A 20,283-nucleotide genomic window follows, 5' to 3' on the forward strand; every position below is an offset into this window, starting at 1 on the left:
CACCCCCACCACGGCACGTGTCGGGGCCTCACTTCTTTCAGCGGCCGCGTAACCTTCCGTGGGGTGGTGTGGCCACAGCTGTTCACCGATCGATGAGCATTCGGGATGCTTCCACGGGGTCCCAGCGAGTGTCCTTCAGCGGCCAGAGGGTCCCTGGCAAGGCTGAGCAGAGGGCGCAGTGCCTGTGCCGTGCAGACGGCCGAGGAGGAGGGCAGATGCCCAGGGCTGCCCCCAGGAGCTCCTGGGCGGGTTGAGGGTGTCGGAGCCGGCCCAGCCCGCACTGGTGCGGGGGGAACCCGCCGTGAGTCCGCAGGCTTTGCCCACAGCGGGCTCGTGGGTGAGACTGGCGGCCGCCCGGGCTTCCCCTCGGGGCCTGTTTCTTTGACCGGCGCTTACCCAGCACTCCCTGCAGGCTAGGCCGGCTCCCGGGAAGCCAAGGCTCAGGGAGGCGGGGTCCCTCGGGCGAGGTGACGCCCCACTCGGGGCGAGGGGAGTTGGGACTCACACCCAGGCCCTCCAGACCCCCGGGGTCTGTGGCCGAGCTGCATCTTCCCAGCCTCCCAACTGAAACTCTGACCCCACGAAACTGGGACTCCCCTCCCTTTCCCGGGTCCCCGGCCCCGGCCGTCCTACTTTCCGTCTCTGTGACTGTGACTCCCCCAGGGACCTCCTGTGAGTGGGTCACACAGGGTTTGTCCTGAGTCTGGCGTTTCTCACGGAGCCCAAGGTGGTCACGTCCGTCCACGCAGCAGTGGGTTTCAGAAATGTTTCATTGTATTTAAGTCTCATCACACTTGGTGTTCCAAGAACCCACTATTGCTCTCGGACACGGAAAAAGTCAGACCCTCTGGCCACAAACAAGAGGCCCGTTCCGCAGAGCACAGTGAACACACAGCAGAGGGCACGTCTGCCCGGTGGGGGCTCTGCCTGGGGGGCGGGCCCTGGCCCTGTGTGGCGCCGCTCAGCAGGAGACTCGAGTGGCAGAGTGGCAGAGTGGGGACGGACCTCCTGACCCCAAGCCGAGGCCTGGCCCTTGACGTGGCCGAAAGTCTGCGGGAGGACCGGAGGCCGCCTGCTCCCTCTGGCGTGCCGCAGCTCCTCATGCCTCCTGAAACCTGCACCCTGTGCATGGAAGACGGCTTGGGGAGCACCAGGGGCTGGGGGCACGCTTGAGGAAACACCCAGAACAGCAAGGACCCCCTCTGTGCATCCCACGGATCTGCGAGGCGACCCTGCGGCCCGTCCCATTGGCTGTCTTCCCTTTTAGATGCGGGAGGCGGGCTGCAGGCTCTCAGACGCCAGATTAAATAGCCAGGCTGTGTCAGTGTCACCTGTTACCCCCGCCACGTGGGGTGAGACTTGTCATACCCCCTTACGGCTGAGGAAACGGCCACCCAGAGAGGGGGCCGGGCTCGCCACCGTGCACACAATGTGTTCGTGGCGGAACCAGGAGTCGAACCCCAGAGCTGCTGATCCTAGAACTTCCTCCTGGTCCACTTGGGAACTCCGTCCGCCTCCCATTAGCCTCCGTCCGTCTCCCCGGAGTGCGCACGAGCATGGATGGGCCCACCCTCCAGCTGCAGCAGGCGATGGCAGGAACCATAGGAAGGTTATGGAAACAATAGGGGGAAACCGTATTGCGTCCTTTCCCTGTGCTACACCCGTCGCCCAGGCCCCGGGGGCCCCTCGGGGCCTCCTTAGCCTCCCCCACGTGTGTGTGTGTGTGCATGTGTGTTCGCGGGGCGAGGACTCAGCCCGCAGTGTTCCAGGAATGACTACCATCTCGAGGCCCACGCACCCTGCAGCGGGGGGCGGGGATGAGGGGGTCGCTGCCCAGATGGCTTGAGTTTTCGGAACTCAAGGGATCTAATTAAGGGGGCAGATCCGGAGGCTCCGCGCCCCGTCAGCGGAGGCACGGCCTGGTTCACTCAGAGTAAACATCGCCGACGCCAAGGCCTTGGCCACAGCCTGGAGGCAAGATGTCAGGCTCCAGATAAGTGTTTGGAGCTCTTTGGGGATGGTGGATTTGGACAGAGTCCCGTCTGCGCTTCGACACACCTGAGGCTTTGTTCACACCCCCCCCCGGGGCCTGGGTCCTTCTATTCAGCCCTCTCCGAGCACGACCCCAGGCTTCCTTTGGAGCAGAGCCGGCCACGAAATCCCTCCCCAGAGGAGCTCCGTTTTGCCTGCGGTCATTCAAAAGGAAAGCAGCTGTGCAGTCTGTAATCGCCGGGGAGATCGGCTGCCCAGGGCTGGGCCTCTCTCAGGTGCTTTGCCAATGAAAAGGTTAGACGTTGCCCCCCGGGCTGCATGGGCTGCCCACGGCGGGGGGAGGGGCCCGCCCATGGGGCCTTCTTCTACGCAAGGGAGCAGTGTCGCCCCAGATGCCTGACTTGCCCTCGCCTTCCGTGTGGGTGGGTGGGGGGCTGAGTCCCAGAGAAAGAGAGCGCGGGGTAGGGCCACCCTTGGGGACGCCGCTGCCCGCCTCTGCTCCCAGGACCCTCCGCGGGGCCGCTCGGGTGTCCCGCGGACAGAGGGCCCCCGCGGAGCGAGGGCAGCGGCTCCAGGAGCGGACGGCGCACACACCCGCCCCTCCGGCGTGATAAGGCTTTCCCAGACAGTCGCAGGGAACCTGAGACGGGAGCCGGCCTCGCCCCCATTGTCTCCACAGGGCGGGGAGCCCCCTGCCACTGCGCCCACGCGCTCTGGGTGTGGGGTGCACAGAGCCGCCGCAGTCATCTGAGGGGGCAGCCTGCCAAGGAGTAGGTGTCCTTTGTCCTTGCAAAGCACCGGGCGAGCCCCGTCCCCAAGCTACCCTGTGCCCCACTTACGGTGCATTTGGTTTGAAACGCGCACTCGGCCCAGGGCTGTGTGTGCCCGCCCACCCACTCTTCTGGTCTGCCGTGACGGCCGCACAGGCTGTGGCGTGGCCCCCAGGGAAAGGGCGACCCTGCCACCCAGCCCGCTCTTGCCCAACCTAAAGCCCATGAAGTGTGGCGGCCTCACCAGGTTAAGGTGCACCCGGACCGCAGGCCACGCCAGGCTGGGGCGCAGGAGGCTGTGGCAGGACCACCCACCCGCGGCCCTGTCTCGAGTCTGGAACATCCGCTGACCGTTGGCGACACGGGTTCCTGGTCCCACGGCCTTTGACGGTGACGTCCCTTGCGGGTTGAACCACCTCCTCCAGCCTGTCCTGCGCCAGTGTTCGTCTGACAACTTGGGGAGCCCCCCCCACCCCAAGCTGAGTACGGGCCCCTCCTTTCACTTCTGCTGAGAGGACTTAGTGCCATGGTGGGGGGGCGCCCCACTCTGGACGATGCTGAGTCCCATCATGCTCTGAGGAGCAGGACAGGGTGGGAGGGGATGGGACCGCCCGGACGGGTCCTGGCTGAGCAGCTCACCACGGACCCTGCCCGGCCTCTCAAACTCGCCCGTAGTGTAGGGGGCGGCAGCAGGAGGCTCCCATACGAGGGGACATGCACGAAGAGGACCCTTACAAGGGGCGCTGGCCCGGCGCTGTGATGGCCCCCGCACACCCGCGTTGTGGTGGGCCCGTCCGGGTGGGTCCACCACAGCCAGGCTCGCAGCGGACAGACGGCTCGCCCCTCGGGGCTCCAGGCGGGCTGCAGTGAGTCCGCTCAGCTGCATCACAGACACCACAGACACTCCCGCCCCCTCCTGGAGGCTGGGGGCCGACACCCAGGTGTCCCGGGGCGGGTCCTCCCGAGGCCCCTCTCCCGGGCGTGCAGACGGCCGTCCCTCCCGGAGTCCCCACACCGTTGCCCCTCGGTGCGCGTCTGGGTCCTGGTCTCCTTGCAAGGACACCGGTCCCGTTAGATCACAGCCCTGCTCCACGAGGGCCGTCGTTTCACCTTCATCACCTCCGCAGAGGCCCTGTCCCCCAATGCTGTCACACTCTGAGGCCCTGGAGGTAGGGACCCAACGTAGGACTTATTTTTTGGGGGGGGTGGCAGGGAACAACACAAGTCAGCCATAGTAGGGTGTGATGAAAGGGCAATTTCAGCCTGGGCAGGCGTAGCTCAGTGGATTGAGCGCAGGCTGCGAACCAAAGCGTCGCAGGTTTGATTCCCAGTCAGGGCACATACCTGGGTTGCAGGCCACAACCCCCAGCAACCGCACACTGATGTTTCTCTCTTTCTCTCTCTATCTCCCTCCCTTCCCCCTCTAAAAATAAATAAATGAATAAAATCTTTTAAAAAAAGAGCAATTTCAGGGGCATGGGTCAGGTTAGGGGAGATTGACAGGGGCCGTTGAGGCCCCAGAACCCTGGCTGTGCAAGGAGAGAGGGCGCAGGCGGCACCAGAGGGCTGCCTGGTGGGTGCTGTGGCTTTGGGAGAGGGGCCGGCCGGGCAGACGTGGCCCGAGAACAGACGCCGGCGTCTCTGTCCTCTGGTCCCAGTGGCTGAGCGTGTCCAGAGTTCAGAGGGCGGTGGGGACAAGTGGGCGCAGTCTGTGACATTCGCCCCCGGCGCCAAGCCGAGCGGGTTGGCGGGCGAGGAAGCCACGCCGCAGAGGAGGCCCTGGCACGGCATCCCAGGGCTTGACCCCGGCTGCACGGACAGCTTCACAAACCAAACACGGCCGAGCGAACTAAAACAAACACGCTGGTCGCCGGCCGCCTGGTCCGGCCGCCGGCGGGGTCTGAATGAACCGTTCTGAGGGCATGTCAACCCCCCACCCTCCCACCACACACACCTGGTAGAGGCCCCAGCTTCTCACTGGCTCCCGGGAAGGACGCGGGTTCCAGGAGCAGGGAGGCTGCAGGGCAGGGGGTGCAGCCCACAGCTGCCCTGCGCTGGCGAACCCCACAAAGATGCTTCTGCATGTTTCCAAGGACCAGAGACGGGGGGCCACCTCTTTGGGGCCTGAATCACCCACAAGTCTCTGGGCCAAAGGAGCCCGTGTCCTCCCCGCAGGGGGATTGAGGGTCTGCTCTCAGGGCCCCGCAGCCCCCTTGGTGCAGGGCCCCCCTTGCCACAGCGTCTCTATGTTGGAGCCTGCGGTTCCCAGCGGCCCCCAGGGGCAGCTGCGCTGGAGGGGTCCTCGGGGAGGGGGCGTCCCAGCACCTAACTCCCCTTCCTATTGGAGGATCCCCCCCGACGTAAGGTTGGTGGGTACAGAGCCCCAGCCTGTGCAAGGGGGCGGGAAGTCCTTCAGGTCCATCTCCCTGGCAACGGGACATGTGACCCAGGCTTGGCCAGTCAGATGCCCCTGCAGGTGGCTTGGCCTCTGGGCCAGAGAGGGCAGGGTGAGGGTTCTCCCAGGACAGCGTGGCGCTGCCCAGGGGGTCTGGTGGCCGTGTGTGGGGGCAGGGGCCCAGGAAGGAGAGGGACACCCCACACACAGCTCTCCCTTCTCAGGGGGTCTCCCATCATGCTCTTCACCAGCCGGGGACCCAGGCTGGGCGTCTGTCACTACAGCCGGGAACTCCAACCCACGGACATCGCAGTCTGCATTCCCACCCAGAAGCCCGTGGGTCTCGGGCACCTTCCTTCTGAGCAACGGGTGGGGTCTCGTTTTGGGGACCCTGGGTAGTGCACTGACCCCTGTTTCCTCCTAGACTGGGCTGCTGGGGCGCTCGGAGATGACTTGGGGAGGTGTGTCAAGGCCAAGAGCTCTGGTGAGCCCCCCGTGCTAGGGGACCACCGGCCCTCTGTCAGCCTGACGATCTTGGGCAAGGGCCGTTGCCTTCCTGAGCCTCAGTTTCCTGATCTGTAAAATGGGAATCCACTATGGTGCCCCCCCCCCGCCACGGACGGCAAGTGAGCGAAACAACCAGCACCCTCCGTGACTTGCCCACGGTGCCTACTCAGTGGGTGCCGACTCCGGTTTTGAAACATCTTGTTTTCCCGGGGTCTCATTTTCCAGACAAACCTGCAAACGATCTTATTCCCTGAGGACTGTTAGGGGCCTGCTGAGCTGCCTAACGCCCTTCTGACCAAGGCGGAGCCGCAAAGCATCCGCTCCGGCAGCACCCATGGGCCACCCACCCCCCTGGGGGTGCCGCCCTGAGACGGCGGAGGCAGGGAACCGGAAGTAGTTTTCCTCTTTCAGAGAGTCTTTTCGGACCCCCGTGCAGTGCTCGGGATCGTGGGAGGCTCCGGCAGCACTTCCGGAGCGGCTCAGAGAGCCGGAGAGCACGGGGGACTCCAGGAAAGGAGACGCGGGGTAAGGGACAGAGAAGGACCGGATGGGAAGGGACACGAGCACGGAGGCCTGAGTGAATCCAAGGCAGTCCTGCCGGCGTCTGGGGAGGGCCACTCGGGGCCCTGGGCGCAGCCGTGCCCAGGCCCTGGAGGCAGGTGGCCGTCACTCACAACAGATTTTACTGCCGTCGGCGTGCCGGTGCAGAGGAAGCACCGTGAACCCTCCCGCATGCACGCACGCACCTCCAGGCGTACTTGCAGGTGACTCTCGACACAGCGCGTTTACACAGGAGCATCTCATCCCAGTACAGTGTGAAATTGCCTCCCAGTCCGGCTGGTCCCCGATTGTGCTACAGTGCCGGAAAGGCAACACACGTGATGTCAGTTACTGCATTTTACGGTTCCCGGGGGGAGGAAAAACACACAGAGGTGTGTGCGGGACCTCCCCAGGAAGTGAGCCGGCGCAGCTGTCCGTGCGGCCACTGTCCCCTCACCGGTGTCCCCTTCCTGTGCGTGTGAGGGAACACCCACGTTTTGCCAGGGTTGACACACACGATTCCAAACCACCATGTCCCTACCCACCTGAAAATAAAGTGGCGAACCTCAGCACACAGGGCTCTCTCCAGCCGTCGGAGGCTGAGAGAACGCCGGCCTTTCCGAAGCCAGCCTGGTGGTCAGACGCCCCACCACCGTGTCTCCGAGCTCGCCTTCCCTTTCCTCCTGGGGGGCAGCCATCCATCTGACTGCTAAGAGACCGGGGCTTGGTGGGAGGAGGAGAATCCTGGTTAAGTGATGGCCTGCCAGCACCAGGACTAGAAATCGCCCTGAACCTGTGCCACAGACTGCCAGTCGCCGCCCTCCCCCAATATTTATTCTTTGCCTTTTCCTTAATAAAAGAACACCAACGTTTTAGCTGTACCACGTGACTACCCAGAACAAAGATTGTACTCCTGGATGCCCTGCAGCTCGGTGAGGCCATGGAACTCAGTTCAGGTTGATGGAAATGAGTGAAAGCGTGTGGGCAACTTCCAGGAAGGGAGAGCGCCTTCTCTCTTCCTGCACTGGAAGGAAGGTGTGATGGCTTGAGCAAAAGCAGCCATCTTGGGCCATGAGGCAGAGCCTTTGCCGAGCATGGCAGAGCAGTCTGAGAGAAGGACCCTGGGTCTCTGACACCTTTGTGAATGAAGCCTTCTGCCCACCCTGGAATCCCGAAATGCCCACTTCTAGACTTATACGAGAGACAGTTACTCCCACAATTCTAAAGATAACTTTTTTTGTCCCTTGCTGCTGTGCTAACAACAGGCCTTGCTTGGGTCTCCTCGCCCTGCCATGTGACTGTTTATTCAACTCCTTCATGATGACAGAGATGAAGGAACGTCCCCAGAGAGGGGGCGTGAACTGTCCGGGGTCACAGAGCCCTCTTACACAAACATTTCACATGGGACCTGCGTGAAATAATTGCTACAGCACATGGTCCCTGCCCTCCAGTGAGTGAGCCAAGACCGAGGCCCGGGGAGCATTTCCCAACAGGATGTTCACACGAGGACGAATTGATGAGACTGGTAACACTTCGAAGGCCTTGGCCGCGGTGGCCACTGTCAGCCGGGCTGCACCCTGCCCGTCTGGGGACCGCTGCAGGGCCCGGGTACGCGATCCCGTGGCTCCGAGGAAACAGGTCCCCGAGGGTCGGCCTCTGGGACAGGGGGTGCCCTGCTCCATCGCGCTGTGGTCAAGCTTCAGATGTGCAGCCTCACCTGTCCCTGGGTTCTCCCTCAGGAGCGAAATGTCCCTAAGGCCGCCCTCCCTCCCCCTTCCCCATCTGTCCACGGTTCCTACCTCCTCACAAGGACCCCTCCTCTGATCAAGGGGGAGAGACACCACTCATCCTGCCACCGGGGACCACGGAGCTGCAAGCTGTCCCCTCCCCTAACCGTGAGACCCACTGTGGCCTTGTTCCACCCACTGCAGCCTCGAGTGACCCATCCTCCGTCCGGGTGAAGAGAGGCCAGGCTCGAAGTGGGGTCCGATGCAGGGGACCCCTTCGGAAGAGGAAATGGGGGGCAGCGGCGGGGGTGGGGGTGGGGGCGGCCCTCCCTGCTGCCAGGTGAGACAATGGGCGTCCCCCGGGGAAAATGCGGCAGCCCTAGCCACCTGTCCTTCCAGGAGACCTCTGCGGTGGGGACAGACCCATGTCCCAGAAGAGGAAGCCGAGAGCTGGGAGGCTGTTCATTCCGGGTCACAGCGGCCAGGCAGTCCCAGCTCCAGGGCACGGCCCTGCCTCGGACCGGGGCCGGGGTCTCCCTGTTGCCCTTCCCGCCCTTCCCGCCCAGGGAGGCAGTCGCCACGGGTGGCCCTGAGAGGGAGCCCTGGACCCTCGGTGCCGGGGGGCGAGCAGCTCCTCCCTGCAGCTGTGCACCCCCACCCCGTGCTGCCCCGTGGCCGCCCAGTGTCCCGTGTGCACCCGTTTCCGTTCAGCCGCAGGCACCAGAAGAGGCTCTCACCCGCCCTCTTTAGCTTGGGCTGTGACTGACAGAGGACGGTCCAGCTGTGTCCCTCTGGAGACCCCGGCGCTGCGCCCAGGGCTCTGAGAACCTGCAGCGTCTGTGACCGAGGAACGAAGGCGGAGGATGTCTCTTCCCACAGGGCAGCCTGGGGTCCTCCCCGGGGACCTCTCCGGGGACCCCTCCAGTTACAGCCCTGTATGAATACAGGGGCTTAGGTCCGGGTCAGAAGTCCCACCCAGGAAGTGCTCCCGGGAGAGGCCGGTGCTGCTGTCTGCACCCGCAGGTGGCCCTGCTGGTGCCCCCCATGGAGTTGGCGAGGGACCCCGCACGGCACCCTCCCGCCGAAGGGCTCCAGGAGCAGCCCCCACCCCGCCTGCCTCCACCCTCTCTCAGCCAGCTCCGGCGTCGGACCTGAGATTAGGCATTTCCCAGAATTCCCAGCCCCAGCCCCACCCTGGTGCACCTGGCCAGTTCCTCCCACCTGGGGAGGGCCAGGCCCTGCCTGACAGATGACAGTGACAGCGCAATGCCACATGCTGGAAGGGGGGGGCCCCGGGAAGGACATGGGTTCTTGGTCAATCTTGAGTAGGGATCTCGGCATTTCGGCAAGACTCGGTTGCTCTTTGAGGGCTTCTCTGTAAACACGTTATCACTCAGTTCCCGTCCCTCCTCCCCCTGTCTTGACTCAGGCACTTCCAGAGCAAACCCAAAATAAAATACAGTCCTCTTCCAGCTAACTCATTCATTTCTCAAGTCCTCGCTCTGTCCCTCTCTGCCCTTGGAACGTGGGTCCCTAAGGAGGCCGGAGGGCCCCAGAGACGAAGGGTCACTCCTGGGGGGGTGGTTCCAGCTGTGGCCAAGGACGTCTCTGGGAAGGCAGCTAACCTCTAGACTCTGACCTCTGAACTGTGACCTTAGAGGGGGAGCACCGAGGGGGGCCACTGAGAACCAACCCCTGGCCCCTCTGTCCTACAGGGGAAGACACCGCAGCTCCTGCCCTGGAGTTCCCTTTGGAGCGCCATGGAGGTGCGTCAGTTTCATTCATTCATTCATTCATTCATTCATTCATAGATGGAGTGGTATCATTCATTCATAGATGGAGTGGTGTCATTCATTCATTCACTCACTCACAAAGACCAAGACTGGGGCTGGTCTTGGACTTGGTGGCTGAATTCCCGTGAGCCGAGAGGAGGACCCTGTCTTTAGGATCACCCTCCCCCCCGCTGCTCCAAAGTGTCCCCAGCCAGTCCCTGACGACAGGAAGGCCCTCTGAGCTCTACCCCCTTTCCAAACAGGGTTCCCTCTCGAAGGGCGAAAGCAAGACACTATTGGCTGGAGACCGGCGCTCGGAGCAGAGGCTGCTGTCTTGACAGAAGCGGCGGCTGGCAGGGAGGGGCAGGGCAGGGCAGAGATGGGCCCGGCCCCATCACGGCACCCCCGTCCTGTGCACAGGGCGGCTCAGCAGCTGCAAGAGGGGCTCAGGAGAGAGGCCGTCACCAGCCTGATGCCCCCAGCGGACCGGGGGTGACTTCCCCTCTGGGCCTCAGCATCGCCCTTACGTGACATGGGACCGTGACAGCGCCTAGAGGTGCGGGCTCTGTGCTCAGAGCCCTCAGCAGAGCTCAGGTGCTCCCCACCCAGAGTCCTCTGGGGCAGCCAGACTACCAGCCCTCTTTCACCGATGAGGAAACCAGGACCAGAGAGGCACAGCAACCCGCTCTAGGCGGCCCAGCTGGGGAACGAGACGGGGGCGTCTAACGCAGGGTCCGGCCCCGAGCCGGGCATCGGGCCGACCTCGCAGGCCCTGCAAGGCTCAGAGGCGGGGCAGCTTGCAGGCTCCCCCGGATGTCTGGCTCGCATGTAACGCCTGGTGCAGGCAGTGCGGCGGCCCTCAGTGGAGGGAGGTGGCTTGTGCCTTCGAGGGACACTGGCAACGTCTGGAGACATTCTGGGTCGTCACCCAGAGGGCAGGGTGTTATTGTGCGGGGAGGCCCGGCTCGCTGCCCAACGCTGACGGCACCCAGGACGGCCCCGCGGCAAGGGCAGTCCAACCCCGCGTGCTGGCGGCTCCCGGTCGGGAGGACCCGGGTTGCCGTCCAGGAGGCTGCTCTTGTTAACAAGCCCACCCGTGGGACTTCCCCCCCAGAGGTGCTTCCCCGCAACCCCTCAGGCTGGTCTGGCACCAAGGGCGGCCGAGTGCCCCGGGTCCTCCCTGCCACCCCTCCCAGGGTCCCAGAGGGCAGCCCCGGGGGGCTGGCAGCGAGCGGCGCTCCCCCCGGCCCCCACCTCTGCAGACCCCACCCACTCCTTACTGGCCAGCAGAGGGTCCAGTGCGGTCTCCTCCATGTGAACGCCTCCCGTGCCCGGGCCTCTGGCGGGCGCTGCTCCCTGCGGCAGGTCGGACGTCGGGGCGGCACGACACCTCTGTGTCGGAATCTTGGGCGAGGTGTCAGAGGCCACTCCTGAGGGCGAGCGGAGTTTGCAAAGTGAGTCAGCGGGCGAGAGGGTTCACAGCCAGGTGTTGCACTCGGGTTAATTATTAACGGGCAGTTTGGACACTTCCCCGGGGTCCCTGGGTGGCATCTCCCGGCCTCAACCCCGGCCCGGGCCCTGCTCGGAAGGGGAGGTACCCAGTGCCCAGGGACCCTCCCACTTCTGGGATAGTGGGGTACGGGGCCGCTCCCACTATCCACTCCGCTTCAGCTCTGGAAGGTCAGGGTCACTGAAGGGGAGAGGTCCCATTTCACAGCCCCCCTTAACCCCATGACCAGCGACGGGCCATTCAGGTCACCCTGCTGTCCCTTCCCAAGTGCCTCCTCTGTCCCCCAAGCTGTGCCAGACACTGGACATGCATCCTCTCCTTGAATACAGAGGCCCGTTTGGAAGAAGCCCAGCCACTGTTACTATAACGAGAACGGTTCTCGCGACATCGATGTAACCCGGCAGCCAGGGAGAGCGGACTGGAGTGTGCACGTGGGGACAATGACGACTTCACTGTGCTCATCGGTGGGGGCGGTAGACGCCATTGAGTGAGCACGTGTCCTGTGTGGCCGTCGCATTCAAAATGACTGAGCAAGTAAAGCAACGAATCTGCACCAAATTTTGTGTTAAACTTGAACATCCCTCCATGGAATCTATTCAGATGATTCAGGAGGCCGCAGCTGTGGGCAACTGGGGATTGGCAGCTTCATCACAACAATGCACCTGCTCATGCATCACGGCTCGTGCAGAGTTTTTTGGCAAAACATCAGATCACCCAGGTGACTCAGCCCCCCTACAGCCCATACTTGGTGCCCTGAAACTCCTGGCTTTTCCCAAAAACTAAAGTCCCCTTTGAAAGGGAAGAGAGTTCAGCCTGTCTATGAGATTCAGGAAAATACGACGGGGCAGTTGAGGGCGACTGAGAGAACTGTGTGAGGTCCCAAGGTGCCTCCTCTGAAGGGGATGGAGGCATCATTGTCCCGTGGGCAATGTTTCTTGTATCTTCTTCAATAAATGTTTCTATTCTTCATGGTCCGTGGCTGGATACTTTCTGGACAGACCTTGTCTTCTCGCCAACCCTGCAAGTGGAAGATTGGGGTCCCCACGTGCGGGGGGACGGGGACGAGGCCCAGGCAGGTTGCTGTCCGGCGACAGGCCTGGTGAGCAGCCAGGAAGAGAAAGAGGCCATGTCCTCTCTCGGGGTCTCTGTTTTCTCGAGTGGCCCGTGAGCGTGCAGGAGTTTGCAGGATGAAGGAAGGCGGGGATTGCAGAGAGGATGGGAGCAGAGATCTCTGAGCACACAGCAGGTGCTCAATCAATGCTGCTGCTTCTCTCGTCAGTGGCCGTGTCTCCAGGCCGAGGGTCCTGGCCCGCTCTGCTCCCTGGGGAGCCGGCACGCAGCAGGCGCTGGGTGACCGGTCCTGTCAGGGGACTTGGCCCGAGCCACAGGGCAGGGTGCAGTCTCAGGCAGGCGGGTCTGACTCCCGGGGACGTGCCCTTAAAACACAGGTGTGCTCGGGCCCCCAGGTACGTTTCTCCCCCTGGGAGAGTGAGTCACACTTCCTTCAGGCGGGCAGGTGGGACAGCAGCCGTCCCGGATGTGGCCATGGGGCTCCGTCCACGTGGGCTGCTGGTCACGAGCCGCCTGACGTGCCACCACGTGTAGATGACAGCAGAGCCCTGGCCCTGGGGACAGCGTGGCTGCTTGGTGTGCCCTCGTGTTGCTCTCCCGACCGGAGGAGGGTGTGAGGTTGAGAATGTGCGGGACCTCCCTTGGTGAGCTGGGGGGAGCTCTGAGTGGCAGGGGACGTGTGGGGGCGGCAGTCGGCCTCCCCAGAAGTCAATGCGGGGCTCAGGCATTTCTGTCTACAGCTGGTCCTGGCTCGCACGGCCGCTGCAGACCCACCCCACGCAGCCTTGAGTGACAGTCAGGGAGGCCAATCGGAGGCTGCCATTGGAGAGATGGCTGACGCATGCAGTGCATTCGTTTGTTCTCGCTCACCCATTCATTCCCGCCGTGCTTTACTCACTCACTCACTCACTCATTCATCCATTCATTCACTCACTCATTCATTCACTCACTCATTCACTCACTCATTCATTCACTCACTCATTCATTCACTCACATAGTCTTTCACTCATCCACTCAGGCATTCATCCACTCAGTCTTTCACTCATTCACTCGTTGATTCACTCAGTCATTCATTCATTCACTCAGTCATTCACCTATTCATTCACTCAGTCTTTCACTCATTCCTTCATTCACTTGGTCTTTTACTCATTCATTTATTCATTTAGTCTTTCACACCTTCCCTTAGTCATTCATGCCTTCCTTCATTCACTCCTCCCTTCCTTCATTCACTCCTCCCTTCCTTCATTCACTCCTCCCTTCCTTCATTCACTCCTCCCTTCCTTCATTCATTCATATTCGTTGCCCCTCCATAAAACACAGGTCGAGCACCCAGACATCCAGACCAGAAGCTCTGGGGTGGAGAGCAGAGGTGAAGGCAGTGGAAGGTTCCCCACATCCAGCGGTGCCCGGGGCGGTGCCAAGGGTGGGGAGAAGGACAGGTGGAAGAACCCCAGCTGGAGGGTGAGGCGGTCGCTCTCCTGCGGCCCACCCTGTAAGACCTGCCCCCATCGGGTCTCCCGGTGCTCACGCCGCTACCGACAGCACTGCCGGTCCTGCCCGAGCCCCAGGCTCAGCAAGGCCTCGGCGGTAGGTTGGGTGAGCCCACATGCAGGGCGCCGATGCCAGCAAGTTGACGCTTTGTTTAGCGCTTAAAGCCTCCTAATGGGTTTCCAGCATTTACACTTGTCTTATTATTAACACCAAGGGATAAGACTCGGCCTTGGCAGCTGCGCGTACCGTTTTATAAATACCGTCGGCACGGGAAGGCCGCCCACGGCTCTGAGCGGCCGCGACAGTCTCGCGTGCGAAAGAAAGTCTGAGACAAATTCTCGGGGTGGAAAAAGGCACCTCGCCGATGGAGCTCCAAGGTTTGCCCCTCGGGCCGGCGGCGACACTCGCAGGGGCTCCTGCCACCGTCGAATCACGCGTGTGGCCGCGTGGACGTGCAAAGCCAGGCTGGGCCAGGGCCAGGGCCAGGGTGCCCGGGCGAGACCGGGTCGCCGCATGGGCTTGTGTTGGAAGCGTGACGGATGGCTGTTTCTGTGAGGGCCCGGTCACGGCGTCTGGGCAGGGCACTGGTGTTGGGAGAGGAGAGGCAGCGAGCAGTCGGCCGCCCCTCCGGCCCTCCGAGCCGCTGGCTCGTGGGCGCTGTAAACAGTGACATGTAATAATATTGCCTTATTTGGTCACGGAGCCCGGTGATCACTGGCAGAGTGGCCTCTTTGCCTTCGACTGTGTGAGAAAGGAGCAGGCAGCGAGAATGGGGGGCTGCCAGGGCTGACCCCGAGCGGCTGCAGGTCCCCGCCCCGTTTGGATGCAGCCCTCCCCCCCCACCGGGGTCTGGCGCCCACGGGCTGCTTGTGCCGGGCGGGCGCTGCGAGAGTCAGGCAGGGGTCTGGTCCCCGAGTCCGGGCCCCCGGGAGGGCTGTGTGCTGTGGACGAGGCGTCTGGTGCAGGGACTAGACAGCAGAACCCCCGGTTTCTTCACGGTTTGTGCAGCGTTCAGACAGACTTTACACAGCCGGCCCGATGGCCTCCCAGCAGCGAGGGACTGAGGAATAGCCGTGCCCCCAGGTCTCAGGGGTATCGATGCCCCAAGCGCGGGCAGGGACAGCAAAGCGGGGTGTCCGCTGCGGTTGGGGTTGCTGGGGTGCCAGGCTCGGGCGCAGCACCGGCCACGCGTCCTGACACTGCAGGGAGGGAGGTGGCTGTGCTCACAGACAGGACGGACCACACGCTGCCCAGCTTCTGTGAGAGCCGGGATGCTGGCGTCCTTGGGCTTGAACCCTAGCTCGGTGACAGCCACCACGCGGAGACAGCCCCCGTGGAAATGCCCCTGTGGAGCCAGCGGCCCGGGGCCCTTGGTGCAGGGACCGAGGGCTCCGCCCACCGACCTGGGAGAGGCGGCTGTCCCAGAGGTCACCTGCTCAGGGGCCGGTCTCCCTGCCGGCGTTTCCCCGAGGGGCGATCGGGGTGGGCCAGGCGCTGAATCACAAGGAAACGAAGAGAAAACTCGAAGGGGCCGTGACTACTGACCGGGCGGCCCTGAGCGGGCAGGGAGCCCCAGGCTGGGCCATGCAGGCCACGGGGAGCAGTCCGGCGAAAGGCAAGTCCCAGAGAGGGGTCAGCCGACGAGGTCTCGCGCACCCTCCCAGCAGGAAGCCGGCTGCTCCCGTGCCCCAGCCCCGCCCTCCGCCCCGGCTCCCGGTAAGGTCCCGGGGAGCAGATGAAGGTGCCTGGCCTGCCCCTTCTTTCCTGCGCCTGGTGCCGGCTGTCTCAAACCGGGGACGCATGGGGAAGGGGCCTGCGGGGGACCCCCGGCACTCAGGGGACTGTCCCCGGACACTGCTGTCCTCGGCTGTCAAATGGAGAAGCGACAGTCCTTGCTCCTGGGGACACCACGTGCCCGACCGGGAGAGAAGGCACAGTGTGTGGCTCAGGCAGAGCTGGCCGGGCGAGCTGCGGGGAAGGCGGGGCAGCCGGCGGGGTTGGGGGGGTGGCCTCAGCACGGACACCTGCCCCCGGCCCCCGCGTCTGGACCCCCGCGGGGCGGCACAGGCGGTGGGCAGTGGTTCTCTGTGAGCCTTTAACGGGCCTGCCCCCACCCCCCACCATGTCCTCATCCCGGGTTCAAACCCATGACTCCCGCTTGGCCGGTGGGGAAACTGACACCTGAAGAAACTGAGTAACTCAGCTGAGGTCGCATGGACCTGGACTCGGGTCTCCAGGGTCTGGGGGAGGTCTCGGGGCCGAGCCTCCGGGGGGCCTGAGACCACCCCCGGCCGGGCTGGACTCCTGCTGGGTGAGCAGAGGAGGTTGGGTCTCCAGCAACATCTCTCTGGAAAGTTTTAAAAGTTCCCGTCATCAAGCAGCTCAGCGGGCGTGGGCGGAGGGCCGGCGGGATGCGGACCTCGGGTCTGAGGGTGGCTCCTCCCCCAAAAGCCCGTCCAGGGACTAAGAATAGTGGGTCCTGTCCTGCCCGTTGAACCCGGGCCCCACTCATCACTCCCCGCCACGTGAGGCTGCTGTCTGGACGTGTCGGCGAGGATGCCCGCCCGGAGCTGCGGGCGCTGGCGGGCATCCCGCTGGGCACTTTGGTTTGGGCCCAGGGACAGGACCTCCGCTGCCTTACAGAGAGAGCGGTGGGGGCTGGGAGTGGGGGGGACAGGGAAGGAGCGGCACTTCCCCCTCCGAGATGTGCCCCGAGTCTGCCCCGGGGGCCGGCTTCCTGGGGAAACGCAGGCACCGGCGGCCTTATTTGGGATTACTGAGTTCCTTGGATTCTATGGGCATTACACACTCACTCCCGGCGTGGGGCCCGAGCTCCGGTTTCTGCAGGCGGCGACGGGGGTCTCGTGGGAGGCTTTGCGTGACATGACGGGCAGAAGCCGGCAGGCCGGGTCGCCGGCGGGGCCGCTGGGTGGCTAGGCAACACTGCTTGACCTCTCTGAGCCATCTCTTCTCCTGCAAGGCAGTCGCGGTGGCAGCCAGGTCGCAGGAGCAGATGAGACGCAATGGTGTGTGTGTGTGTGTGTGTGTTTGGGGGGCAGAGGGCACACGCCGGCCTCTAGCGCCAGGCCTGCAAGGCGGGCCGAGAATAAACAGAGTGGAGGTTCTCCCAGCCCCCGCCGTGGGCCCGGCGCCGACCCAGGTGGTGCAGGTGGCCCGCACAACAGTCCCGCTGGATGGGTGAGGGAGTGAGGCTCAGAGAGGGTTAGGCGCTCCCCAGGGGCACACAGCCTGCCGGCAGTCACGCCGCGCAAGCTGTTCCCGCAGCCCTCTCTGCTGCGTGTCGGATGCTCCCCGACCCCGGGCCGGGGCTGTGGCGTCGCCGCTGGTTTCCCTGCAACCGGACAAGCCGGGCTTTAAGACACCAGCCCTCGGGGGGACGAGAAACGGGTGCGGCCTCTCCAGGAAACAGCTGGCTCCTCAGGGGGTCAAACAGTACGAGCGCCCCACCCAGCGACGCCACTCCTGGGGAATACGCCCCCCAGAATCGAAAACGGGTTCGAGCAAAGGGTCACACGCTGATGGTCCCAGGGGCATCCCTCACGGCCGCCAAAGGCGGGGGCAACCCGGGGTCCGGCCACCGCTGGTGGGCGAACAAATTGTGGTCCTTCCAGACCGTGCGGTGGCCCCCGTCCTCCGAAAGGAACGCAGGCCTGCCACACGCATGACACTGATGAACCTGGGGGGCGTTCTGCTGAGTGGGAGAAGCTGCCCGCAAAAGACCGCAAACGGCGTGACTCCAGCTACGTGAAGTTCCAGGCAGGTCCGATAGGCAGAGACAGACGGGGGGCTGCCTGGGGCCGGGGGACAGGCCGGGGAGCGGCTGCTCGGGGGTCAGGCCTCCCTTTGGGGCGATGATGAGGACCTGGACCTGGATGTGGGGGGGGTTGTAGGACGGGGAAACTGAGGCTCGGCCCCACACCAGCAGCAGTTCGGGGGAAGGCTGGGACGACGAGCCTCTCACAGGCCCCTCTCACAGTCTCAGGACTACACCCCTCCTCACGGAGACCTTGGGGCCCTGGCCTCCCTGGACCTCCAGCCTTCCCTGGCCTCAGGCAAGCCTGGGCGTGGCTCCTCCCAGCCACCTGCTCCCGGGTGACCTTGGGCTGGACTCGTGTCCTCGAGACCTCCGTGCCCTCGCCTACAAGCAGGGGACCACAGTGTCCAATACCAGGGGCCATAGCCCTGAGTGCCGCTGAGATCCTCGGGCAGCCTGGCCAGCTCCTGGCTCCCTCTCGGACCCCCTCCTGCCTCGGTGTCCCCATCCGTAAAGTAGGGTTCATACTGCGGTGCCCGTTCCCTGGGGCGGCAGGGCAGCAGAGTCTGTGAGTGGTAAGTGCTCAGCACGGCGGCCGGGTGACCCTTGGTGAACAATCAATCAGCCGCCGCTGGCCCCTGGCGGGGCCGTGGTGAGGACAAAGGGGACCGACAGGGAAGAAGGGCACGGAGGTGCCTGCCGCACATGGGTCCTCCCCCCCCCCCCCCCCCCAAGCCGTTCCAAGAGTCCTAGGTGGCTGGGGCTGGCCCCCCTCCAAGCAGGCGGGTGGGTCCCCCGGTGCCAGCCGAGCCCGCCGCCCTGCCCGGCCCTCGGCGGTGATGCCAGCGTCCAGGAATTCCGCATCTCCCCCCTCAGGCTCGTCTCTGGGAGCTCGTGCGTGGCAGCCCACAAGATAAATAAATGGCGTAAGCGGCGCTCCGCTGCCGGCCGCGCCGGCGGGGCCTCTGCAGACGGACGGCCGGGGCCACCAGCCTCTCGCCAGCGCCGCGCGGCAGACGGGCCGGCTCCCCGTTACAAACGGGGTGTGAAGGGGGCCCCAGGGTGGGCCGGGGGCTGGGCACTGGGGGCTGGGCACTGGCCTGACTCGGCCTGACCCTGGCCTGGTGAACCGGGAGGGGGGGGGCCTCCAGCAGACTCTGGATTGCCCCTCCACCCTCCTAACCCCCTCCTCTGCCCCTCCCCTCCCCTCGTCTGTCTCCGAGTCTACCCGTCTCCGTCTCCCTGTCTCCGGCTCCCTGTCTGCCTCTGTCTCTCCCTGTCCTGCTCTCGGTTCCACCCAAACGCCCCCGAGACCTGGGTGCCGGCGGCTGATGGAGAGAGGACGGAAGAGTCCCCTGTCGTCCGCAGGAGTTTGGATGAAGGCGGGTTTGAATTAAAATAAGACCTGACTAGGTCTAGAAACCTTGATGTTAGGAAAAGAAAAAAAAAGGAAGACGTCCAATTAAGTCAGTGCCCCTAATTTCACCGCGGTGGGAGGGAACTGTGCTCATTAACGGAGGCACGTCTCCTTCGCAGGCCGGTGACCTAGATAGGCTCCAAAGGCGCTGGGTCTCGAGAAAACCCGCCGCCGCCGCTGCCACCGAGCACAGGCCCGGGGCTCCGGGAAGCGGTGGGGCGGGGGGAAGGCCTCCTTCAGAGCAGCGACTCCTCCGTGCCACCGAGCCCTGCGCTCGGGAGGGCCCAGGCCAGGCAGTGTGGTGCGGGGTAGTGGGGCTTCCCCCAGAACGAGGGGGAGGGGGTGGGCCCTCCGGGCCCCCGGGGAGCGTGCGTGCGCACGCGCCTGCGCGCGCGGTCTCCGGGAGAAGGCACTGCTGTCTAGGAGCCCGCTGGTGTCACTCCTCTGCACCCTCCAGCCGCGGGGACCCTGCCACGGGGGCTGAAAGGAGAAGAAGTGACGCGACACCGCGGAGACCCGCGTACAGGGCTCCCACTGGTCTCGTAACCACAGAAACGCACCTGCGCGCTGAGCTACGAGGAAGCGTGGGCGGCGTAACTTAGGGGATTCCGCACGCTGGAGCGGAGCGGCGCTCTGGTGTTTGCGTTCAGATCCGGCACCGCCCAGGGTCCCGGCGAAGCCAAACCTCTCCCCTCCCCTGCCCCTCTCCCTGCCTGTGGACCCTGCGCCCCCTCTGTCCCCACTCAGGGCCCCTCTGGGACGGGGTTCCCCAGCAGTCGAGGTCACCACGGGAGTCCAGCTCAGCCCTGCAGGGTGTCAGCGGAGGAAGTGTCCGGCTTTTATCGTGGGGGAGGCTGGGAGGGGCCGCCTGCTTTCCTGACCCTGTGATAGAAAGGGCAGTGGTGCAGATCAGGGGCCTGTGAGTGGACTGGGGGTGGGGGATACTTCAGTGACTTGACCATCTCTACCCCGATCTGTACCCTGAGGGGTGGCGCTGGGGAGGAGGTGGGCACCCATGGCCTCCTGGGGTGGGAGCCCCGGCCCCGGAGACATCTCAGGTGGACGGGGACGTCTCCAGCTGAGCTCAGGGACAGACGTGTCCTCAAGGGGACCCGCCATTCAGCTCCTCACAGGAGTGGACAGAGAGGGAGCTGGTTGTGCAAAGTTGTGGTCCTGAAGGGAGCAAGGACGGCCTTTTATTTTATTTTATTTACTTGTTTTTATTGATTAGGCTATCCTAGGGCCTTTGAGCCCAAGCATGGGGCCCCCGAGGGCTGAGAGGGTCTCCTTGGGGCAGGGGCCAGGGTGCACGGGAC

At 64.2% G+C, this 20,283-nt stretch overlaps 1 protein-coding gene across 2 annotated transcripts in view; it reads right to left on the minus strand.

Moving 5' to 3' along the window:
• ANO1 (anoctamin 1) overlaps positions 1-11,132 on the minus strand; it is a 142,472-nt gene extending 131,340 nt beyond the window's left edge. The window contains exon 1 of one of the 2 annotated variants that reach the window (XM_045855236.1): positions 10,984-11,132. In XM_045855236.1, the coding sequence (XP_045711192.1) occupies positions 10,984-11,017 (34 nt within the window). In that variant the 5' untranslated portion in view covers positions 11,018-11,132. Of the gene's footprint in view, positions 1-6,749; positions 6,828-10,983 lie in introns of those variants that run through there. The other variant, XM_045855240.1, reaches the window with a different exon arrangement.
• Between the last annotated feature and the right edge of the window lie 9,151 nt (positions 11,133-20,283).

Source organism: Phyllostomus hastatus, unplaced genomic scaffold, assembly GCF_019186645.2.
Source record: "Phyllostomus hastatus isolate PE091 unplaced genomic scaffold, TTU_PhHast_1.1 phas_scaffold_11, whole genome shotgun sequence".
NCBI lineage: Eukaryota > Metazoa > Chordata > Mammalia > Chiroptera > Phyllostomidae > Phyllostomus > Phyllostomus hastatus.